Raw genomic sequence first — 25,505 nt, forward strand, 5'->3', positions numbered from 1 at the left:
AAATTCTGGGAAAAAAATAAAAATCAGTATACACTACCATGTTTTAGGCAAAGTTATCCAAGCCAAACATAAGTTGAAACTTTTCCCTCTATTGCTTTGGCTTATCGAATGATTTATTTTTAAAATCACAGACAAGGCAGGCTACAACTGCGCTGCTTCGAAAATGTAAATTGAACAGGTTGATGAAAGGGCACTGATGGTTTCCATGGAAACCCCGTGTCTGCTGCACTGCGTTCCTCCGCCGAGTCGCGCGCTCATTCGCTTTTGTGTTCTTGGTCTCAGAGCCACGCGCACACAGAAGACAGAATCAACGTTTAACATAATTAACAATGCACTTTTTACGGAGACGTTTTAATGTTATTCTTTATTTTTTTATCCAGTTGAATATTTAGCATACAAATGTATTTTCAGCTCTTAAAAATGACCGAGGTCTGGACCGCGGAGGCCTCAGAGCTGTCTGCGGCCATGGAGATGAACAAGGCGCTAATAGGAAGATAAGACAGTTCAATGACAAATGGAAGTTCGGGTGAGATTGGCTAGTTCATAGCAAAACCGAAAATACCCTGTACTGCTAAGACTGTAGAAAGTCTGGCAAAGACAGGCACCAGTAATTTTAAACTCGAAACTAGAAAGGATCACGAAAAGTCAAATGCACACATCGGTACTATAACATCAAAACAGGCGAAGACGGCTGGTCACTACAGGACAGCATTGCTTTCAGTCCCTGGCTGTCATGAAGTCGGCTGAGCTGGAGAGGATGGAGCTGCTGGTTAGAAACGTTCACGCGATTGGAAAGAAGTTGATTCGCCCCAGCTATCAACTTATGGCCTGCTGGAAGCCTCAGGTCACGAAGACCATTTTTCATATGGACCATTCAGACTCATCTGATGATGAATGTAATGAGGACATTTAATGTCTCTCTCTACACGTTCTCACACACACACACACTATTAATAGATAATACATAATAATAATAATAATAATAATAATAATAATACACAATACTTGCATATCAAAACATCAAATGTTTTTCAATGATAAATGTTTAGAATTGGACTTTTAATATTAGAATCAGTTCAGTTGTACTGAATGTTATTTTTCATATTATACGATATTTCATATTGTAAAGGGCTTGAATTTGAGTTCAATAAACAGAATACTCTGTTTATATTTTTGCCTGAATTGGTTGGATGTTTTCATATAGGGAGCGACCTTAACAGCACTGAATACTTGAGTGCTACTGTAGAGATACATTATACGCTGCCATTCATAATTAAATCTAGAGCTTCCGAACTTTAACGTATCATGGTGAAGAAAACAAACTGCGATTTCCTGGCAACAAAATTGTGGCTAGTGAAAAGGCTGAATGGCTAGTGACTCGGGAAAACCACTAGCCACAGCGGCCGGTGAGCAAAAAAGTTAACGTAAAGCCCTGATGTACACACACCTGTGAGTGACACGTCCGTATTATCATCGTGTCCGTTTACGCAACATAATCGTCTGATATTAATAAACCAGAAGAGGAAAAGAAGAGTCTTCCATCACAGAATGAATCTGGCAACACGGTCAGTGAAGTGCTTGAACTCTGCTCCGCAATTACGTCACGTTACAACAACTTGCTCAGACGTTAGCTGGGATTCCGCGGTAATCGTGTTCGTGCACGTGCAGAGGGGGCGGGGCTTTAGGTACAGGGCTCAAGTACCTGCCTTTTTTTTTTCCTTTTGCATGACCATATCGAGAAGAGTTTTAACAATTAATATTTAACAGTGTTGCTATGGTAACAGCATGTACGCAACGTCAGCAGTGTAAACAGATTAGAAAAATAACCGATAAAATTATTAACAAACTATGAAAAATTAAAAAAAAAAATTATGACATCATCATATGAAATATCTCAAGTATTTTGACACAAAATGCATTCCCCGCCCTCAGGTTTACCGGGACTCGCATTGTGTGAAGTAGGCATGGGTCATGTGACCAAAACACATCACAATTCTTGAAGGAAAGTACAGTGCTCGGCGTAAATGAGTACACCCCGTTTGAAAAGTAACATTTTAAACAATATCCAAAATGTTGACAAGTTTAATATAACATCTGTTTAACTTATAATGTGAAAGTAAGGTTAATAATATAACTTGGATTACACATTTTTCAGTTTTACTCAAATTAGGGTGGTGCAAAAATGAGTACACCCCACAACAAAAACTACTCCATCTAGTACTTTGTATGGCCTCCATGATTTTTAATGACAGCACCAAGTCTTCTAGGCATGGAATGAACAAGTTGGCGACATTTTGCAACATCAATCTTTTTCCATTCTTCAACAATGACCTCTTTTAGTGACTGGATGCTGGATGGAGAGTGATGCTCAACTTGTCTCTTCAGAATTCCCCATAGGTGATCGATTGGGTTCAGATCAGGAGACGTACTTGGCCACTGAATCACTTTCACCCTGTTCTTCTTCAGAAATCCAACAGTGGCCTTAGACGTGTGTTTAGGATCATTGTCATGTTGGAAAAGTGCATGACGACCAAGGGCACGGAGTGATGGTAGCATCTTCTCTTTCAGTATAGAGCGATACGTCTGTGAATTCATGATGCCATCAATGAAATGCAGCTCCCCGACACCAGCAGCACTCATGCAGCCCCACATAAGGACACTGCCACCACCATGTTTCACTGTAGGCACCAGGCAGTTTTCTTCGTATTCCTCACCTTTGCGACGCCATACAGTTTTGAAGCCATCAGGTCCAAAAACATTTATCTTGGTCTCATCACTCCAGAGTATAGAGTCCCAGTAGTCTTCATCTTTGTCAGCATGGGCCCTGGCAAACTCTAGGCGGGCTTTTTTGTGCCTGGGCTTTAGGAGAGGCTTCTTTCATGGACGGCATCCATGCATGCCATTCCTCTGCAGTGTACGCCGTATTGTGTCACGGGAAATAGTCACCCCAGTTTGGCTTTCTACTTCTTTAGATAACTGCAGTGAACTTGCACGCCGATTTTCTTCAACCCTTCTCATCAGAAGGCGCTCCTGTCGAGGTGTTAACTTCCGTGGACGACCTGGACGTCTCTGTGAGATGGTTGCAGTTCCATCTTTCTTACATTTTTGTACCACTTTTGCTACAGTATTCTGACTGATAAGTAAAGCTTTGCTGATCTTCTTGTAGCCTTCACCTTTGTGGTGGAAAGAAATTATTTTCTTTGGGGAATTCTGAAGAGACAAGTTGAGCATCACTCTCCATCCAGCATCCAGTCACTAAAAGAGGTCGTTGTTGAAGAATGGAAAAAGATTGATGTTGCAAAATGTCGCCAACTTGTTCATTCCATGCCTAGAAGACTTGGTGCTGTCATTAAAAATCATGGAGGCCATACAAAGTACTAGATGTAGTAGTTTTTGTTGTGGGGTGTACTCATTTTTGCACCACCCTAATTTGAGTAAAACTGAAAAATGTGTAATCTAAGTTATATTATTAACCTTACTTTCACGTTATAAGTTAAACAGATGTTATATTAAACTTGTCAACATTTTGGAAATTGTCTGTGTTCATTGAGATATTGTTTAAAATGTTAGTTTTCAAAGGGGTGCACTCATTTACGCCGAGCACTGTATATGAGACATGATCTATAACTTCGCTCACAAACTGCTAGCAACAGGGATGAATAATAAAATGTGTTTTGATTCATAAAAAATTAAATATAAAATATTTTATAATTTTTTTTTAAACTTAAAAAAATAGTTTTACAAGGTTAAGCAGGAAATCAAGATCACATCAGCTAGCTGATAACTAAAACAAATTAATGAAAAGATGTACTGATATCTCAGAAAAGTGTAATTTATTATTTACCAGCTGGGAGGTCCGTATGGTGAAATATGGTGACCGAGGTCTTGAAAGTACTGAGCGAGGCGCTCTGGGCTGAGGTCAGTGTTCAAGGCCGAGGTCACGGTATTTCACCATACGGACCGACCTTAAGCTGGTAAATAATATATTTATTTTTTTCTTTACCAAATTCTAACAGAAAACGAGAGCGCCCGAAAGGGAAAACCGAGCCGAGCCGCCATTTTGAATCCTCATTCATGGCTGTAATGCAAATGGCTTCCTCCTCGGTATACAAGTGCACTTCCATGGCAGGAAAAAAAACTACATTTTGCCGCCTATGTAGTCCCCTATTTATACAAATAGGAGTCATTCAGGATTCAGCCATGTTTTTGCTCGGCGTTAGCAACAGTTACAGGTTTTTAGCTTTCTCCTGAAATGTTTTGTTTTATTTCTTCTTCCTCAGGGTAGTGAAACTCGCTTTCGCTGTGAACACTGTCGTTATCGCTATCCATGCTGTAAAATTAATGCTATTCTCCTGAGAAATGCTGACAAAAATTTATAAGATTTTTGATAATCTTATAAATAAATCTTATTTTAAAAAAAAAAAAGATAAATGTTGACAAAAAATGCTACTATGTTTGTTTGTTGTTGTGAATGAGCGAGTTGCCAGAGGTCTGTAACCGGGGTCCGTACCGTAGGATACAGACCCACTCGCCAGCCAATCAGAGCGCAGGATTTGATGGAAACCACACTGCGAAAAAAATAAATCGTCATATCGCCCAGCCCTACTGGTGAAAACAATCCTTTCTGCTGAGAAATGAGACAAAAATCAATAAATAAAAGTGAGCGTTTTACCCAGGCAGGCGTTCCGTAATTCTGGAGGACTGTAGGAGTTCAGCAGCGTCAGCAGTTTGTGTGCAAAATCGATCCTCTCCTGCCACTGAATCAGAGCCTGCTTCACATCTACACACACACACACACACACACGATGAGAGTGAGTAACTCTTGATTGGTACGGTTTAAACGAACAGTGTAATGATTTTGCCTTAGGTGTGGTGCATCATGGGTAAAGCTTTATGAGTATAAAGTCCTCGAGACGTATGCAGGTAAAGTGCACGGTGCATTATGGGTAATGTGGCACCTTTGCGTTGCAGGTAGGGTCTGGTTGCCTTTAACACAGACAGGAAAATGGACAGCAGCTCCACCAGGTCGCCGGTCACATGACACGCCGTGGCCTCGTGGTACATCATGTGCAGGGTGTTAAAGGACTACAGAGAGAGAGAGAGAGAGAGAGAGAGAGAGAGAGAGAGATGAGCTAATCCAGTGTGTATGGCCGCACATACAGCTGTCTTGAGATTTTGCTTCTGATTGGTCAGAAGGCATTTATATTATATTAATACACTCATTCTGATACGTCATTGTTTCTATAGTAACAGCACGTCCAGAGGGACTCGTATGGCAGATGCTCAGTGTAAACAGAAAAAAAAAAAACACACCCGAAATCATTGATCTGGTGACGTTTTCTGTAAGATGTTTACTGAACGATCATGGAGACGTCTCCAGTGTCAGTGCTTTAGTTTTTCCACCATAGGAAAGTCTTCAGGATACAGGAGTGTACCGTTTCCTTGGCAACAAGCTTGATTTTTTTTTTTTTCAGAAAGAAGTGGGAACTTGTTTCACACACGTTCCAGAACATTAAATGTAACAATAAACGACAAGAGTGAACTCGGGCTTCAACTGCGTCATCGAGAGCACGTGCACAAAATTAAGCGAATAAAATTCAAACAGCAGTGTACTGATGACTATTTTTTGCTCTCAGCCCTGAAGCTGTGACATTTGATGTAAAAAATTTAGAATTCAAAAACTTTCAATCTAACTTGCATGGCTGGCAGAATGTGTTTTCCTCTCTTTCTTTCCATCACCCTCTAACTGAGGTTATGTTTTCAGTGCGGTTTGTTTATTTGTCTGACTCTAACCAAAATCTATCGACCCGATTTCCATGAGACTTGGTGGAAGGGTGTAGAACGGGTCAAGGAAGAACCCAGTCCATTTTGGAGTGGATCGCTGCCCCGAGTGTCACGGGGCGGATGCACGAATTTAATTTCACTTTCAGACATTCCAAGATACAGCGTTTGGCTTTGGTGGAAATTCGCGCTCAACGACGCAATACAGTTTAAAATCCAGTAGACGGGAAGTTCAATAGTGACAAAACATAGCCAATGTAGGAATATGATGACCAGGGATCCACTGGGACACACGTGGAGGCACAATTCTAATCATTTTGATTATTGTGCTTGGTGGAGGTGTGCGTTCTCCAAGTGCTTTCCTAGTTTAAAATATATGTTTTGTGTCTGTGGTTCAGGAAAGAGTCAAAAACAATTTTCAAGAAAGTTTGCCTCGGTGTTTCAGTGGATCTTTATGCCTATTGAAAGGTTTTTTTTCCCCACATGAATTACCTTTTTTTTTTTTTTTTTAAATGTCTGTCTGATTGTCCTGATGGTTACAACAGGGAAAGCAAACGAGTGCTCTGAGAGCACAATATCCCCCGCTGGCACCTCGGCCATAATTCTGGTAAAATGTGACTGAATTGAAGGAAATTGCAATCTGCGTATTACCGACATATAACAAAGAATCCTGACAAGTTTCGTGAAATTCCTCCAAATATTGTGAGAGGAATTGATTTCAGAAGGTGAGCACTCTTCCCGGGATGAACGGACAGACAGACGTCACCACGACATAATCCCCCTTCGGGCCTTTCAGCCAGCGGGGGATAAAAATCATGAGGGAAGTTGATTTCAGAAAGCGAGCACACCTTGATGAAATTGCCAAAGTACAAGTTTGTTAATAATCAAGGGCGTAACTCTGGGAAAATTTGCCCAAATTAAACAAAATTTCAATCTGCGTATAACTGTCATATAACAAAGCCTTCTGCCAAGTTTGGTGAAATTCCTCCACAAATTGTGAACGGAGTTGATTTCAGAAGAACGTACACCCTCATGAAATTGTCAAAGTTATTTAATCAAGCGTCAAAACTCTGGGAAAATTTTCACAAACGAAATTAAATCGCAATCTGCGTATTACCGTCATATAACAAGGCCTTTTACGAAGCTTCGAGAAATTCGTCCAAAAATTGTGAGAGGAGTCGATTTCAGAAGGAAAAAACACTCGCATGAAACTGTCAAAGTATAATTGTGTTAATCAAGGGCTGTAACTCTGGGAAAAGGTGACTGAACTTAACGAAAATCACAATATGCATATTACTGACATTATACCAAAGAATCCTGCCAAGTTTCGTGAAATTCCTCCAAATATTGTGAAAGGAGTTGATTTCAGAAGGTGAGTACGCTTCCCAGGTCGGATGGATGGATGGACGTCACTATGACATAATCCCCCTTCGGGGCTTTCAGCCAGCGAGGGAAAAAAAAAGTATGAATCGTCATTTGTTAATAAATAAAAAATAGTAATCAGTGTTGTGGGAAAGCTATGGCCTAATGGTTAGAGAAGCAGCTTTGGGACCAAAAGGTCGCCATTTCGATTCCCTGGACCAGCAGGAATGGTTGAAGTGCCCTTGAGCAAGGCACCAAACCCCCCCCAACTGCTCCCCAGGATACTCTGGGTATGTTGTACGTCACTCAGGATAAGAGCGTCTGCTAAACGCTTGTAATGTAATGTGGAAGGGGAGATAAAGTCATTGCAGAACATCCTGTTATTGGAAAACGATCAAGTTCGTGATTTATTGTTGATTTTTTCCCTATAACAGTATGACACCGTGTGTTCTACTGCTTGTGTAAAACGGATATTCGGGTAAGAAGCTTAGATTCAAGATGTTTATTTGTCATACACACAATAACAGACACAGTGGTTTATTATTGGGTAATGAAATTCTTATTTTGCAACTGCCCGACCAAACTATGCTTACTAATATATAAATAAATAAATAAATATATATATATATATATATATATATATATATATATATATATATATAAATAAAATCTCATCTCATTATCTGTAGCCGCTTTATCCTGTTCCACAGGGTCGCAGGCAAGCTGGAGCCTATCCCAGCTGACTACGGGCGAAAGGCGGGGTACACCCTGGACAAGTCGCCAGGTCATCACAGGGCTGACACATAGACACAGACAACCATTCACACTCACATTCACACCTACGCTCAATTTAGAGTCACCAGTTAACCTAACCTGCATGTCTTTGGACTGTGGGGGAAACCGGAGCACCCGGAGGAAACCCATGCGGACACGGGGAGAACATGCAAACTCCACACAGAAAGGCCCTCGCCGGCCACGGGGCTCGAACCCGGACCTTCTTGCTGTGAGGCGACAGTGCTAACCATTACACCACCGTGCCGCCCCGAAGATAACATTTTAAAAAAAAAAACAAGGAGAGGCAAACAAACAATGTGCAAACATAGAGGTAGAAAGCTGTACCTCAGTCATTAAGATGAGTCCTCGGTTAAACACCACCAACAGTCGGTCCTCGTCGTTCTCCAGTAACACACGGAAGGCACTGAAACACACAACAGAATGTAGCGTGCCTTCATCTCCTGACAGCATCACATGATGCAAGGACTCAATAACACTGTACTAAACATTAATGACCGATTAATGATAAACACGGCCTTGGATTTAGATCCAGTGAGCATGCAGAGCAGAACAGAACACGCAAGTGTGTGTGTGTACCTAATGAGAGTGGTCCAGCAGGAGCGGCCGTCCAGGCAGCGTAGGTAGCAGCTGATGGTCGTCTTTTTAAACTGTTTAATATCTTCCACATCCTCCTCCCTCATGTCTGGCCTCTGAGCCACAAACAGCTGCATGAGGTTAAAGAGCTCCTCCACTGCCTACACACACACACACACACACACACACACACACACACACACACACACACACACAGAAGCACAGGTGTAATTACGTGAATGACTCAGTACAGTTTATCTACAAGCGTACACATTCACACTTTTTTTTTTCTTATTACTGTCATACAGCAGGAAGAACGGCTTCTGAAGGGGGGGGGGGCGCTTTGTTCGGATATGGGTGCACATTTATTCCTGTGTATATACTGTACATCACGGGCGATTGCTCTAAGACAACGAGGGAGGCTCAGCCTCCTCTAAAAATGACGAACATCGTGTAGGATGAATTGCGCTAGGCTTATGTTATAGCCGACCTTATAACATTGCTATTTCAGATCCAGAATCATAGAAATATATGTGCTCAACCCACAACAGTGCGAAATCATTCCGTTATAACTTTAATGTGCGCGTGAGTTTTTCCCCCTCGTGACAGCGCGATGCAGCCCAGCCTCAGTGGACTTCAACGGCATTTGGGAGCTCTGCGCTTTTCAATCTCAAAATGCAAGACGGTTATTGGACAAATACTGCGAAAACGCCCGCCCACGGACTCCCAGCCTCACATGGGAGGGACATGGCAGTTTCCGCGAGGAGACTGGTGATTGGTGAAAGTGGCCGGATATTTTCTTTGATTGACAGCTCGTTTCAACTATAGACAGGCAGCGGTGAATCTCAGTTCAGTCCCATGCGGATTCGCAAGTGCTGTGGTGTATTGTAAGAGATCAGCTTACATTTCGATTTCATTCATTACATACGGTTTCTACCAGCTTTTTTAGTTTGTATATATTTTCATTGTAAATAAAGTGTAAATATAGTGTTGTCAAGTTTGCTATCTTAGTTCCAGAAATTTCGTTTATTTGAGTGACTGAACTTGAACTTGAGGGGGCTAGTCAGCTAGCAAGAAAGCTGCGCACGGATGCCAAGCATTGCTGATTTAATTTTGGCGAAGCCATTTGCCAGTCTTCCTTTCGAGGAAAAAATTAAAATTAAAGAGCAGGGTAGACCAACGCCTCAAATTGACTTGGTGAAAAAGGTAGGGAATAATACTCGTTCCTTTCAGCTCTCCTGGTACGAGAAAGTGAATTGGCTAACAGCAAGTGACCCACATCAACAACAGTACCGTATTTTCTGGACTATAAGCCGCTACTTTTTTCCTAGGTTTTGAACCATGCGGCTTATACAAAGGTGCGGCTATTCTGTGGATTTTTCTTCCACCGCTAGGGGCGCTCTAACCGGAAGTAGAATCAAAAATAAGATAGACGAAAAATCAATGCAAAGAAGAATTAGCAGATCTTTAGCAGATAGAACACGCACGACAAATTACTAACTGGTAATTATTTTCAAATCCAGCGAAGATGATTAAAGTGACTTGTGGTTTCAAACACGAGAAATGAAGGTAAATAAATACCGGTTATTTTCTCTTGGTTCTGTTCCGTTTTAATCAGCAAAGTTGCTAGCATGTTAAAAGGCACTGTTCGGAAAGAATCTATTCAGGTACATACATGTACATTTACAGTACAAAATCGTTCTGTACATGCAGTAAATATCTAATTTTTCAACATAGATATCTGCGGCTTGTATATCTTTTTTTTAAAAATTTTTTTTAAATAGAGCAGATGCGGCTTATATACAGGTGCGCTCTATAGTCCAGAAAATACGGTAAATAGGCTACTTTAGTAATATGTCATGGATGGACCAAAAATATAGAATCTATTTAAAATGTTTATGCTGAGTATATTATATTGGAATATATATTTCTCTGGATATGAATTAAACACAGCTACAATTTGGAAAACATTTTTAAACAAAAACACAGCCGAGAACATTTCACACTACAGACCTGGATTAAAAGTGAAGAGTTATCAAAATTGTCAATAAAACATTTCTCAGTCAAAATAAGTAAAATCTAGGGAAAGTGTCATTGAATGAAATGTGTGGCACCCAGCTCTATGTTTGGTTCCCCAAGGTCAGTGCTTGTGCCTATTCCAGAACACTCTGCTGTTACTGCTGAGGTTCCTGACAAAGAGCTGCTTTCAATAATGATCAATTTTTAAACAACATGCCACAATTTTAAAATATAAAATGTTAAAATATTCCCCCCCCCCATCATGTATACTGGACAGTAGGCTAATGGGCCGAAAGAACCTGTTATTTCATAGTTTGTGACGCTGCCAACAATCAGCTAGATCAGAGGCAAGAGTATGGGCAAAATTGATGTTTTTTCTTTTAAAATCTGGAAATATCGTAACCGACCAGCCTCCCCTGTTTGAAAGACTACCAGCCGCCACTGCTGTACATGTGCGGGTGTATGCAATTACACGCTGCATTGTGTGTGTAAAAACCCACTACACCTCGGAGGAGTCACTTAGCGTTCAGACAAATACTTGACTCCTCAATGTCCTGATTTCCTCTTGGGAAAAAAAAAAACAAAAAATAAAAAACACTTCAGCATTAAGAATTCACCCATAAACTCTCACTCATACGTAGTGTTGAGCAAGACGCTCTCGGTCCACCCACTTCCACTCTAGTGCGATTCAACTGCAGCGAGAAAACGATTCGACTCTGAATCGACTCGGGTACAGGAAGTGAATCAAACACACTATGTACTGGGTTCTAAGAAAGGGAAGGTTTTTTTTTTTTAAATTGATGTGAGCTGACAAACTGTGACAGAGCTGCAGAAATGTGTGTTCTGAGATTCGGATCAGCTGGGAACATGATTTGAACGCCGGATTTGATACACAACATGAATCAAATTAGTTATGGTATTTTAAAACCCCGATTCCAAAAAAGTTGGGACAAAGTACAAATTGTACATAGAAACGGAATGCAATAATTTACAAATCTCAAAAACTGATATTGTATTCACAGTAGAACATAGACAACATATCAAATGTCGAAAGTGAGACATTTTGAAATTTCATGCCAAATATTGGCTCATTTGAAATTTCATGACAGCAACACATCTCAAAAAAGTTGGGACAGGGGCAATAAGAGGCTGGAAAAGTTAAAGGTACAAAAAAGGAACAGCTGGAGGACCAAATTGCAACTCATTAGGTCAATTGGCAATAGGTCATTAACATGACTGGGTATAAAAAGAGCATCTTGGAGTGGCAGCGGCTCTCAGAAGTAAAGATGGGAAGAGGATCACCAATCCCCCTAATTCTGCGCCGACAAATAGTGGAGCAATATCAGAAAGGAGTTCGACAGTGTAAAATTGCAAAGAGTTTGAACATATCATCATCTACAGTGCATAATATCATCAAAAGATTCAGAGAATCTGGAAGAATCTCTGTGCGTAAGGGTCAAGGCCAGAAAACCATACTGGGTGCCCGTGATCTTCGGGCCCTTAGACGGCACTGCATCACATACAGGCATGCTTCTGTATTGGAAATCACAAAATGGGCTCAGGAATATTTCCAGACAACATTATCTGTGAACACAATTCACCGTGCCATCCGCCGTTGCCAGCTAAAACTCTATAGTTCAAAGAAGAAGCCGTATCTAAACACGATCCAGAAGCGCAGACGTCTTCTCTGGGCCAAGGCTCATTTAAAATGGACTGTGGCAAAGTGGAAAACTCTTCTGTGGTCAGACGAATCAAAATTTGAAGTTCTTTATGGAAATCAGGGACGCCGTGTCATTCGGACTAAAGAGGAGAAGGACGACCCGAGTTGTTATCAGCGCTCAGTTCAGAAGCCTGCATCTCTGATGGTATGGGGTTGCATTAGTGCGTGCGGCATGGGCAGCTTACACATCTGGAAAGACACCATCAATGCTGAAAGGTATATCCAGGTTCTAGAGCAACATATGCTCCCATCCAGACGACGTCTCTTTCAGGGAAGACCTTGCATTTTCCAACATGACAATGCCAAACCACATACTGCATCAATTACAGCATCATGGCTGCGTAGAAGAAGGGTCCGGGTACTGAACTGGCCAGCCTGCAGTCCAGATCTTTCACCCATAGAAAACATTTGGCGCATCATAAAACGGAAGATACGACAAAAAAGACCTAAGACAGTTGAGCAACTAGAATCCTGCATTAGACAAGAATGGGTTAACATTCCTATCCCTAAACTTGAGCAACTTGTCTCCTCAGTCCCCAGACGTTTACAGACTGTTGTAAAGAGAAAAGGGGATGTCTCACAGTGGGAAACATGGCCTTGTCCCAACTTTTTTGAGATGTGGTGTTGTCATGAAATTTAAAATCACCTAATTTTTCTCTTTAAATGATACATTTTCTCAGTTTAAACATTTGATATGTCATCTATGTTCTATTCTGAATAAAATATGGAATTTTGAAACTTCCACATGATTGCATTCCATTTTTATGTACAATTTGTACTTTGTCCCAACTTTTTTGGAATCGGGGTTGTATACGAGGCTGAGTCAAGTGAAAAGGATCATTTTTACTTTTGGTGTTGTTACAAATAGGTGTTGTAAGAGTGTATCGTGTCTCGACGTTTAACAAGTGAAGGTGATTATCATGCTGTTACCATATGAACAGTCTTTTACTGTATGAATGTGTAAGTGGGCTCTCAGCGCGCCGACTCCGGTGTGACTGAGAAAGACGACACGTTTAACGTTTCATCTAATTTAGATAATTTAAAAACTATAATATTATTTGTCAGCGGGCACATCGGAAAGTGTAAAGCATAAAAGTTTGTTAATATGTTTATCATGCTTGTATGATAAAAAAAACCCCAAAGATATTTATCTAAATACACAACCTACTCATTCTAAACCTGTCGAGCTCCGCTGGCGAAGCTCTCGACCCCAGAGGGTTAATTATGTGCAACTCAATTAAACTAAAAGAATCGATTTCGCACTTGACAAACAGATAAATAAGAGCGAAGGCACCTCAAACGGGGGCAAGAATGGTGTGTGTTTGTGTGTACATACCCCAGGGTACTGGCTGGCGTGCGGTGTGAGGTTCTTGAAGGCCCACTGGATGTTCTGGTGCGATGCGAGCAGGCGTGTGAAGGAGGCCGACTGCTCGCAGCACAGGCGCAGGATGCCGTAGTAAGCAGGCAGCATGGCACGGTTAAACAGCACCACCTCCTGATCGTCGTGATCAGCCAGGATGTAGTTAAAGGCGATGTTCTTGGTCACCACGGGGTTCTGCACAATCAGGCGCACGTTCTCGCTGCAGTCCACACACACGTTGTACCAGAACGACAGCAGGGCCTGTTTGTTGTGGTTGGTGGCGATAGCCGGCTCGGAGAGTTTGGGCTGAGAGAAGGATGGAGATGCTGAACGTTTTCGCAAGACTGGTCTTAATATAGCACATTACGCAAGCAAAATATGCAACATTGCGAACATCTAGCTAGCTAGCTATATTAGTACTGGGGGAGGGGACCCATAGCTGTCATGGCAACGATATTTTTTCATCAGGTTTGGCTGAAATAAAATCAATGAGAATCAAGACTCGAGCCTGTTTACTGATAAAACATCAGGCAGAACACAGACTAATTTGCATCACCATGTTTATTCATAAATTCTTGAATATTTAATGAGGGGGAAAAAAAAGAGCTGTAAACTTGTTTCCAAACTCTTAAGAACCTAGTTTTAGAAATTAAAAAAAAAAGCATTAACTAACAAAACATTCAGTAATTTACAGCTTCACCGATTTTATTTTTAATATAAAACCAAATAGCCCAAGAGCATTAGCTCAAAATTGAGTCCAACCCGGAACAAATTAGTAACAAGCTGAATTTTTCAGAATATGTTCAGAATACCCTTAGGAATAACATACTAAAAGTCCCCGGGAATCCACCTTGTGCTCTCTGAGAAATTCAAGATGGCGTCCAAAATGGCCACCGATTGGAGATTTTTCAATATCTCAGGGATAAAACATAATATAAATGCAATTAAAATGTTAAATTATAGGTTCTCTCATACAAGCAATGCAAATTCACCATTGTCACACTGTTAAAATTAAAATTAACCAAGATTACAAGGTCATTAATATGGAAATTACATGGAATTTGATGGTTGACATGATTGACAGATTAGCTTAGTAGGCTACCTACATACATGAACATAATGTAAGACAACAATTAGACATCAATTTCCTTAATATTTAGTGCATCTTTAAGCTTTGATAAAATATTAAAGGGAAATTAAATTTGAGAACTCCATGTTCTAAAACTACAATGGCAAGTTGTTTCAGTTCACTTCTTCAACATTCCGGCGACTTTCATGACAAAAAGGTCTGCCTCAATAAAAGCTCTTGCTTCTAAACAATGAGTAGACTTAAACACTTCTCAGTGCCTCAGGTGTAATGCTTGGACCTTTGTTGTACCATCAATGAAGTAGGGCAGTGATTCTCAAACTGTGGTGGTACGCATTCTAGTGGTACGCCAAAGAATCAATTAATTAAATATAAATAAAATTAATAAAATAAAATAAAACGTGAAATAATATCCGAATGGATGAAAATATCTTATCAACCGATGACAAGAAAATGAAAGGAGATACAAATTAAGTTAATAATTTTAAAAAGTTTGCAAGTGCTTCTGGGTAGCCATACGTAGGTTCCGCTGACAGACGGTTATCCGCCATTGGTAGACTAGGCTGTGATGGGAAAAGGTGGAGGTGGCTTTGCTAATTATGACGAGTACGACAAAATTACTGTCGTGGCTTAAATCCGCGAATGGGAGCGTGGATCAGGAGAGAGGGAGAACTGAAGAGGACGTGTGTGAGCCGAGCGCGGATGCTAACGACAGTGGCAAAACCAGCCCCAGAACTGCTAGCAAACGGCAGAAACCAGTGAGGAGGAAGTATGACGAAAAATACATAAAACTGGGATTCATTTGGAGCGGGACAGAGGAGCTGCCCAGGCCGCAGTGTGTTGTATGCGGGGACATTCTGAGCAATGAGTCCATGAAACCATCGCATCTCAAACGGCATCTTACAACCAAACACACAGCACTAAAGGACAAACCAATGGATTTTTTTTTTATGAAAACGTGATGAACTGAAGCAGTCCAAGTCCACCATTCTGTCCTATGGTACACCCGTAGCCAAAGCACAGGGAGCTTCATATCGTGCCAGCCTCCTGATCGCCAGAGCCGGTAAGCCGCACACAATCGGGGAACTGCTGTGATTGCCATTAGCCAAAGAGATGACACGTATCATGTGTGGAGAGAAAGCTGCCAGAGAGTTAAACTTGGTGCCGCTTTCAAATGACACCGTGTCAAGGAGAATAAACGACATGGCTGACGATGTTAAAAAGACAATGATTGAGCGCATTAAGAACAGTAGATATTTTACCATACAGCTTGATGAGAATACAGATGTTGCAGATTTGGCCAATTTATTTGATTCATTATTTAAGTAGTGTTTTTTCCTATATTTAAACACAGTGTTACTGTTCAAAGTACTGTGTGTAATGTTACAGTGGCCAACAATATTAAATATACTCGTTAAATAAAACCTCCGCCTTGTTTTAATGAATACTTAGGCCTACTACGCTACTGTATTTTAATGTTGGTCATTATGGTGGTACTTGGAGAGCCAAGTATTTTCTGAGGTGGTACTTGGTGAAAAAAGTTTGAGAACCACTGTCTCGTCTCGTCGTCTTCTGCTTATCCGGGACTGGGTCGCGGAGGCAGCAGTCTAAGCATGGAAGCCCAAACTTCCCTTTCCCCAGACACCTCGGCCAGCTCCTCGGGAAGAACACCGAGGCGTTCCCAGGCCAGCCGAGAGACATAGTCCCTCCAGCTTGTCCTGGGTCTTCCCCGGGGCCTCCTCCCGGGGGGACATGCCTGGAACACCTCCCCAGGGAGGCGTCCAGGAGGCATCCGAAAAAGATGCCCAAGCCACCTCAGCTGATTCCTCTCGATGTGGAGGAGCAACGGCTCTACTCCGAGCTCCTCCCGAGTGACTGTGCTTCTCACCCTATCTCTAAGGGAGCGCCCAGCCACCCTGCGAAGGAAACTCATTTCAGCCGCTTGTATCCGCGATCTTGTTCTTTCTGTCATTACCCAAAGCTCATGACCATAGGTGAGAGTCGGAACGTAGATCGACCGGTAAATTGAGAGCTTCGCCTTTTGGCTCAGCTCCTTCTTCACCACGACGGACCGGTAAAGCGACCGCATCACTGCGGAGGCTGCACCGATCCGCCTGTCGATCTCACGCTCCATCCTTCCCTCACTCGTGAACAAGATCCCGAGATACTTAAACTCCTCCACTTGAGGCAGGACTTCTCCACCAACCTGGAGAGGGCAAGCCACCCTTTTCCGGTCGAGAACCATGGCCTCGGACTTGGAGGTGCTGATTCTCATCCCAGCCGCTTCACACTCGACTGCAAACCGCCCCAGTGCATGCTGAAGGTCCTGGTTTGAAGAAGCCAACAGGACAACATCATCCGCAAAAAGCAGAGATGAAATCCTGTGGTTCCCAAACAGGATTCCTTCCGGCCCCTGACTGCGCCTAGAAATTCTGTCCATAAAAATTATGAACAGAACCGGTGACAAAGGGCAGCCCTGCCGGAGTCCAACATGCACTGGGAACAGGTCTGACTTACTGCCGGCAATGCGAACCAGACTCCTGCTCCGTTCGTACAGGGACCGGACAGCCCTTAGCAAAGAGCCCCGAACCCCATACTCCCGAAGCACCCCCCACAGAATACCACGGGGGACACGGTCGAATGCCTTCTCCAGATCCACAAAGCACATGCGGACTGGTTGGGCAAACTCCCATGAACCCTCGAGCACCCTATGAAGGGTATAGAGCTGAACCACTGAAGTATGAAGGGAATTTATTCAAGCTTGTTTGAGGGTGGAAAAAAATTCATCTTTGAGTTTCTAGCGCCAGTCTTTACTACTAGCACCGCCAGTGTGTTCGGACAAAAAATGACTAAACTCAGCATGACCTTTTAACATGCCATTTTTCATTTTACACCACCAATTTACTTTAATTAATATTAATGAAAATAAGTGCTCCAACCCCTAGTAATTGTGTTTGTTGTTTTGTGAACAGAGGATGATACGGACTGAACGAGTAACCAATGGATCCACACTATACACAAATATACTGTTATAATAATGTGTACATTGTTATTATATAATGTTAATACACAATGTAATTAATACACACATGTTGGAATTTACTCTTCTACCCTACAAAACATATATTCTGACCTTTTAATTGCATTAATATTTTGTTTTGGGCCTGAGATATGGGCAGATCTCCATTTGGCGGCCATTTTGGACGCCATCTTGAATTTCTCAGAGAGCACAAGGGGGATTTCCGGGGACTTTTAGTATGTTATTCCTAACGGTATTCTGAAATTTTCAGCTTGTTACTAATTTGTTCCGGGTATAACCCTATTACTCCTGGGCTAAAAGCTGGTTGTGATCTCGGTTTTGTTTTTGTCCTCCTCACCTGAAAGAGGTTCCACAGGTCCATGAAGAAGCTGGAGAACATGAGCTTCTCCGTCTTGGAGATGAGGCAGTAGGTCATGAAGCTGAAGTACTGCACCAGCTTGGTTGTGCCGTGCACCGCCACGTCCACGTAGAGCTTGGCCCGGCCCAGCAGACCCAACAGGAGGTTATAGACCTGCGGGAAAGGAGGAAACCACAACACGCTCCAGTCCCCAGAGCTCACAAAGAACCACTCGCTCAAGCTGAAAGGGGTTTGAAATGTTTTCTGGTAGCTTTAGACTAAATCTGGATCTGAGACAAAAATTAAATCAAATCACACACAGAGTCAAGTCATAAATAATGTGTAGGAAATGTAAATATTCTATACGCTAGGCTGCATTTCTAATCCCTCGCTTCACCGCTAGTGTGAGAGAGTGTTAGAGGTGAGGGAGCGAGAGCTCACCTGGTGCAGGACGATGGTGGTGTCGGGACTCAGGGGGAGATCCCGCGTGGGGATGTGGAGGGAACGCGTGGAGCGGAACATCTGACGGAACGAGTTACTGGGGATGAGTGAGACGAGCAGGTACGCCGCCGCTGAGGAGACACGCGCACAGATGCAGTACGTGTTTACATCAGCAGACATGTGGATAATAAATAATGTGTGCAGGAAGGCAGATTAGGTGCGTGCGCATTATATAGAAAATGTATGTGTGTTTACAGGTTCGGACGCGAGGGTAATTGTGCGCCAGCAGGAATCGCTCCACCCAGTTCTCCATGTTCTGCAGCACCCAACTGTGAGCCAGTTTATTACGGGGCGTCTGAACAGCGAGCCAGTCCAAACACTGAGACGGGTTATACTCAATCACCTGTAGCACAGAGAGAGAGAGACAGACAGACAGACAGCAAGAGAGAGAGATAGTAAGAGAGAGACAGACAGCAAGAGAGAGACAGACAGATAGAGAGAGATAGTAAGAGAGAGACAGACAGCAAGAGAGAGACAGACAGATAGAGAGAGAGACAGCGAGAGAGACAGACATCGAGAGAGACAGACAGCGAGAGAGACAGACATCGAGAGAGACAGACAGACAGCGAGAGAGGGAGAGATAGTAAGAGAGAGATTGTGAGAGAGACAGCAAGAGAGAGACAGACAGATAGAGAGAGAGACAGACAGACAGCGAGAGAGAGAGATAGTAAGAGAGAGACAGACAGCAAGAGAGAGACAGAGACAGACAGCGAGAGAGAGAGAGACAGACATCGAGAGAGAGACAGACAGACAGCAAGAGAAGATAGTAAGAGAGAGACAGACAGCAAGAGAGAGACAGACAGATAGAGAGAGAGACAGACAGCGAGAGAGAGAGACAGACATCGAGAGAGAGAGACAGACAGACAGCGAGAGAGAGAGATAGTAAGAGAGAGACAGACAGTGAGAGAGAGACAGCAAGAGAGAGACAGACAGATAGAGAGAGAGAGACAGACAGCGAGAGAGAGATAGTAAGAGAGACAGACAGCAAGAGAGAGACAGACAGATAGAGAGAGAGACAGACAGCGAGAGAGAGACAGACATCGAGAGAGAGAGAGAGAGAGAGAGAGAGAGAGAGAGAGACAGACAGCAAGAGAGAGACAGACAGATAGTGAGAGAGACAGTAAGAGAGAGACAGACAGCAAGAGAGAGACAGGCAGATAGTGAGAGAGAGACAGCGAGAGAGAGAGACAGACAGACAGCGAAAGAGAGACAGCGAGAGAGAAAGCGGGAGAGACACATGGCGAGAGAGAGACACAGCCAGACATCAAGAGAAAGACAAACAGACAACAAGAGAGAGAGAGGCAGCCAGACAGCAAGAGGGAGAGGGAAACAGCAAGAGAGCGAGACAGACAGCAAAAGTGAGACACCGCGAGAGAGACAGACAGCAAGAGGGAGAGACAGATAGCAAGAGAGACAGACAGACAGAGCGAGAGACACAGACACACACAGCCAGACATCAAGAGAGAGAGAGAGACAACGAGAAAGAGAGAGACACAGCCAGACATCGAGAGAGACAAACAGACAGAGATAGCGGGGGGGGGGGAGCACAAGAGTGAGACACCACGTGAGAGACGTATAGCGAAAGAGACAGTGAGACAGCAAGAGGGAGAGACACATGGTGAGAGAGAGACACAGCCAGACATCAAGAGAAAGACAGACAGACAGCAAGAGGGAGGGAGAGAGAGAGAGACAGACATCAAGAGAAAGACAGACAACAAGAGAGAGAGACACACAGATAGCAAGAAAGAGACAGCCAGAAAGCAAGACCGAGACAGCAAGAGAGCGAGACAGACAGCAAACGTGAGACACCGCGAGAGAAACAGACAGCAAGATGGAGAGATAGATAGCAAGAGAGACAGACAGACAATGAGAGACACAGACACACACAGCCAGACATCAAGAGAGAGACAGACAACAAGAGAGAGACAGACACAGCCAGACATCGAGAGAGACAGACAGACAGACAGACAGACAGACAGACAGACAGACATAGTGGGGGGGGCACAAGAGTGAGACACCATGAGAGAGACATGTAGCGAAAGAGACAGTGAGACAGCAAGAGGGAGAGACAGACAGCAAGAGAGAGAGAGGAGACCGCAAGGGAGAGATGGTGAGAGACATATCCAGGTTTAGGGCCTATTTGATAAATCGGTTGTCCAATAAAATCAACAAGAACGTGAAGCTCTCATTATTTCACTTTTATACCATTTTTAAAGATTTTACTTTTTTCTTCTATTACTGCTCAATTACATATTATTTTCAGCCTCTGCTCGGATTCACTTCATTATTTTTATCTTCCCGTTTTATTTTTCACTCACTTTTGTCTTTTTACGAAGCTCCATTTCAAAATGTATGAAAGGTACAACATAAACGGAAATAATGTTTATTTGTTTACTGCCGTCTCTGAGTAGCCTTTTTGAAAACCGTCAAACACCAGCGTGGTGCTGATCCCTCACTTTATGAACATTCCAAATATTTCGGGTACTTTCGAGGCAAGTAATGAAAACGCTGTCGCTAGGCAACTGTAAAACACAACCGCTGAGCAGAAGCTACTGTAGCTAACGAGCGCAGGTGAGACGTCAGAGAGAATCACTGCTCTGTCGTTTACCTCCCAGATCCTCTGCAGTATGTAGGAGGCGAAGGAGGGCATGCCGGGTGGGCCAGCGGCAAACTCCATCAGCATGGTCAGGAGCTTGAAGAAAGGGTTCGCCGCCTAAAACACACACACACAGAAATGAGAACGTAAGAAAAATAAAGAAAAGAACGAAAAATAACCCTCAATTTATTTGTAAAGTAAATCAGAAAATCAGAAATGGGTTTTCCCCCCAATAGAGATCTTGCATGTGACGTCACAGCCGATCCAGATTGTGACAGACGCCATCGTGTCGGTCAAACGCCATATTCCGCCTTCTACCTTTTCTTCTGGAAAACCCTACTATATACAATTCTACTACAACGGCTGCGGCTACAAGCTCTCCCTACCTGTGCACGTTTACGTTTTGTGTGTGTATTTTTGCGTGTTGTTCGTCTGTACCGGACTTCAATATCCACTACAACCGTATGGACTTACTGGACATTGGTTTCCAGCAGAAAATGACGGTTTGTAGCGATTTCCATCGCATGCACAACATTCCGGACGAGAAAAAAAAAACCATTCCGGACGAGACCAGATTGCGAGACCAGCGGGGTCTCCGTGGATTGTTATCGGAAGCAAAGCGAAGGAGGCGGCGCCGGGAGCCGAAGCAAAAGCGAGGCTGCAGAGCCGGCCTGTTGACTAAGCTCAGAAAACAGCCACTCAAATCTCCACTGCCAAGCCTCTACCTCTCCAACGGCAGATCCATGTAAATAAGACGGACGATTTGGAATTACAGCTGGAATTACCTTATTCTCTTCTATAATCGGCTGGTCAGTGCTATACTCAATACTTAAGTGACTTACCCATCCAGTGAGGATCATTTTCTTGTTTACAAGATGCCACATCTGAGTCGCTGACAAATCCTGAATTTCTGTAAAGATAACTGTCCAGAGATTTATAGGCACGCAGTGCTTCACCACTGAACAGCGAGGGAAAGTTAATGAGGTAATTATACACGTCCGGGTATTCCGCTGGCAGTTCAAAATCCGGTCGTGAAAACTCCGTCCGGAAAGCCATAAGGGTCACAAATCTGTAGATCGTTTATTTTAGACATATATCTAGTTATCTGTTCATTAGAAAAATGAGCCGTGTAGTCCGTCGGTTGAAATTGATCCATTCTGTACACGAGTGCAGCAGTATTCAGCGGTGTTTTTGACCAACACGATGGCGGTTGTGTACTTTCCGGTCACGTGACTGCAAGATCTCTATAGGGTCCTTTTTTCCACTAACGAGGTGCTGGGGTTTCCTATCACACAATCGATTCTGCACCTTTCATCACAAAATATTTCATTCCCGCATCGAAGAGCTGCTGGTTTCAAATCAAGTAATCTTCAGGGCTCGTTACATCGCCATGACAACAACCACGATGTCATTTCAAGTGTACAACTCCTAAATAACTTCCTATTCACTACACTGTAGCGACGACAACATCGCCGACAGAACGCTGATTTTAACGCCATCTGCGTTCAAACCTCACGAAGGCTAAAAGTATTGGCACCCCGGGACCACTTGCTTCCAGTACAGTGAGCTTGTGGGTTTCCTCTGGGAGATCGAGACGTTCAAACCTTTAACCTCCTGCATCTGATTATGGAATGATTCTTAAACAGGTTCCCCGCTGGAGCACCAGAACAGCGGAAAAGGTAAAGTAACGAGTGAAACACAGACGGAGAAGGAGTTATAGGTTGGGGTGGAGACCTACCTCAGGTGTGAGCTTGGCTATGGACGTGAAGAGCATGGAGACGATCTGGAGAGAAAAGAAGAAAAGTCGAAGTATAGACAGTAAATATAAAAATAGATATGAATAAGAGGAGGACTATTCAGGATGTGTGTCCTTTTTGTTATTTCTACCCATGTTCAAGGGAGATTGAGGAGAAGCCTGCAGGAGTGTGTGTGTGGGGTGACGTACATGCTCGGCGAGCCTGTTGTTGTATCTGCATAGGCTGAAGATGAGGTTGCAGGTCTGCCGGATGTTGATGCTGTCTCGAATGTGCTGGAACAGGAAGGGGAACCCTTTCCCTCCGGTCAGAGCCGCCATGTCGCTCTGAGACAGAGTCAAGTGTCTGTAGAGACGAGCAGAAGAATCAGATCGGACTGTAGTGCATTAGTGAAAGAGAGACAGACAGACACACACACACCTCTCCGAGCGAGACTGCTCCACTAGCAGGGCGATGAGGGCAATCATTTTCTCCAGAGCGGCTGGGCGGTACTTCTCCTCCGCTAGAGACAAGATGTCTTCCTCCTCGTCCTCTTCCTCTCCTTCTTCCTCCGACAGCACCTCCACCTGAGGCTGGTGAAGAAAACGCCCACACGCACAGTTTAATATTTCATCATGCATACAAGATCTTCACGAAATCATCTTATTCTTATATATTTTTTTTCCTTTAACATCCCATATTTCATGGGCTTGGACGAGCTATGAGCGTTCTCCATCTCAGTCTGTTATAGATCATCTCTTCTTCGAGGTCAAGTTCCCTCAGATCTTCCTCTATACACTTCTTCCATGTTTTCAGAGGCCTTCCTCGGGGGCGTCTTCCATCAATCACAGCTTCTGCTGCTCTCCGTACCACACCACTCTCATCTTTTCTTTGGATATGCCCGAACCATCTCAAACGTTGTCTGAAATCTTCCCGAAATTTCATTTCAAGGTTCAGGTTATGAGAGGCCCATTGATTATGGACAAGAAAAATCTTTGAGCTCCGTTTTTCCACTGGGGGTTCAGGAACCATTTGAGGAAGCAACATGGTTCATGGTTTGCGTTTTTTCTGTTACGCAAAGCACACAGCAAATACGAAGGTGGGTTGAACTTTAAAGTTCCAGGGTTCCTGGAAAGGTTCCTTGGTATCAGAAAAGGCTGCTGCAAAAGGACTTGCACTTGTAGATTTACTGAAAAAGTTCTGGAAGTGCGTCAAGGTCCTGCAGACATGATGAAATTTCTTGGGTTCTTGAAGTGGAAATGTATCGAAAGTAACTGAATTCCTTTAAAAAAAAAAGTGCGCACACGCAAGATCTGTTCTGGTGCTAGTTCTGGTTTGGAGTTGGTTCAACTTCAAACCTTCAAAGAACCAGTTTGCTTCTCCGTGGGCTAAAGAGCCATGTCATTACATCACTTCTTGTATGCGTCTCCACTTTTCCAGCACTAAGCTAAACAAAAAAAAATTTAATACATCACTGGGTTTGAGATTAGGCCCCCGGCTCCGAACCAGCCCTCGAACTGCCTCATGCCCCTTTTCCACCAAAGCAGTTCCAGGGCTGGTTCGGGGCCAGTGCTTAGTTTGGAACCGGGTTTTCTGTTTCCACTGACAAAGAACTGGCTCTGGGGCCAGAAAAAACGATTCCAGGCTAGCACCAACTCTCTGCTGGGCCAGAGGAAAGAACTGCTTACGTCAGCGCGCAGGGGGGCGGCGGCGGAGTTGTTAAGATCAACAACAATCGCAAGACCGCGAAAGGTCGCCATTTTTAAGTGCTGAGAAGCAGCAGCTGTACAAACGCGAAGTCATCCATTATTATTGTTGTTGTTGCTTCTTCTTCTCCGTGTTGTTGCTGCTTCGATATTCGCGCCAAGGTTTATGCAAACCGTAACTGACGTATACAGCGACGTAATGACGTGGCTCCCCTTAGCACCACGAGCTATGGAAAAGCAAACTGGTTCTCAGCTGGCTCGCAAGTTGAACGAGGTGTGAACCAGTACCAGCACTGGCACCGAACCAGCCCTGGAACTGATTTGGTGGAAAAGGGGTATCAGTGGACAAAGGGGTAAACAAAGGACTCGACAGCAATGGAAAAAAAAAAATCCAGGAATTCCACTGACTTTCCAGGGTATTTTATTTTTAAAGAAAAAGAATGGAACATCTTCAACTTGGGCAGTAATTGAGTTCAAAAAGCTCAGAAGCCTTGAGCATTAGTAGTACTCACGTTCTCAGGACCTTTAGTACCCATGTAGAAGTGCACCATGATCGAGATGGCCTGCAGGGACAGCAGGAACTGGCTCTGTAAACAAATAAACCAGTCACGTAAACAGTGAACAAAATGGCGGCAGCACTAGAAGCTTCAGTGTAGAAACTAAAAAGCTGAACAGAAAGACGGTATTGAGAGAGTTTGCTTGATGGAGTCACCTCTTCCTCTCCCATCTTGGCGAACTCGTAGAGGAAGGCGAAGTACTCCGTCAGGTGCTTGCTGTGAGGCTTCACCCCATGCTCCATGATGGACAACAGCGTTTTGACGAAGCGCGTCACACACGAGCGGCTGCCGATGTCCTCCACGGGGGCGTCCATGTCGTCAGACCTGTCGGAACAGCC

General features: G+C 43.5%; 1 protein-coding gene across 1 annotated transcript in view; it reads right to left on the reverse strand.

Moving 5' to 3' along the window:
• The window catches only part of usp34 (ubiquitin specific peptidase 34), a 179,338-nt gene that overhangs the window by 10,876 nt on the left and 142,957 nt on the right, over nt 1–25,505 (reverse strand). The window contains 14 exon segments of the mRNA XM_060899081.1: nt 4,673–4,780; nt 4,959–5,085; nt 8,263–8,341; nt 8,515–8,672; nt 13,587–13,916; nt 18,075–18,248; nt 18,516–18,646; nt 18,771–18,918; nt 21,184–21,288; nt 22,910–22,954; nt 23,117–23,270; nt 23,346–23,497; nt 25,123–25,197; nt 25,323–25,491. Of these exon segments, the coding sequence (XP_060755064.1) occupies nt 4,673–4,780; nt 4,959–5,085; nt 8,263–8,341; nt 8,515–8,672; nt 13,587–13,916; nt 18,075–18,248; nt 18,516–18,646; nt 18,771–18,918; nt 21,184–21,288; nt 22,910–22,954; nt 23,117–23,270; nt 23,346–23,497; nt 25,123–25,197; nt 25,323–25,491 (1,955 nt within the window).

Source organism: Neoarius graeffei, chromosome 18, assembly GCF_027579695.1.
Source record: "Neoarius graeffei isolate fNeoGra1 chromosome 18, fNeoGra1.pri, whole genome shotgun sequence".
In the NCBI taxonomy this organism is placed as follows: Eukaryota; Metazoa; Chordata; class Actinopteri; order Siluriformes; family Ariidae; genus Neoarius; species Neoarius graeffei.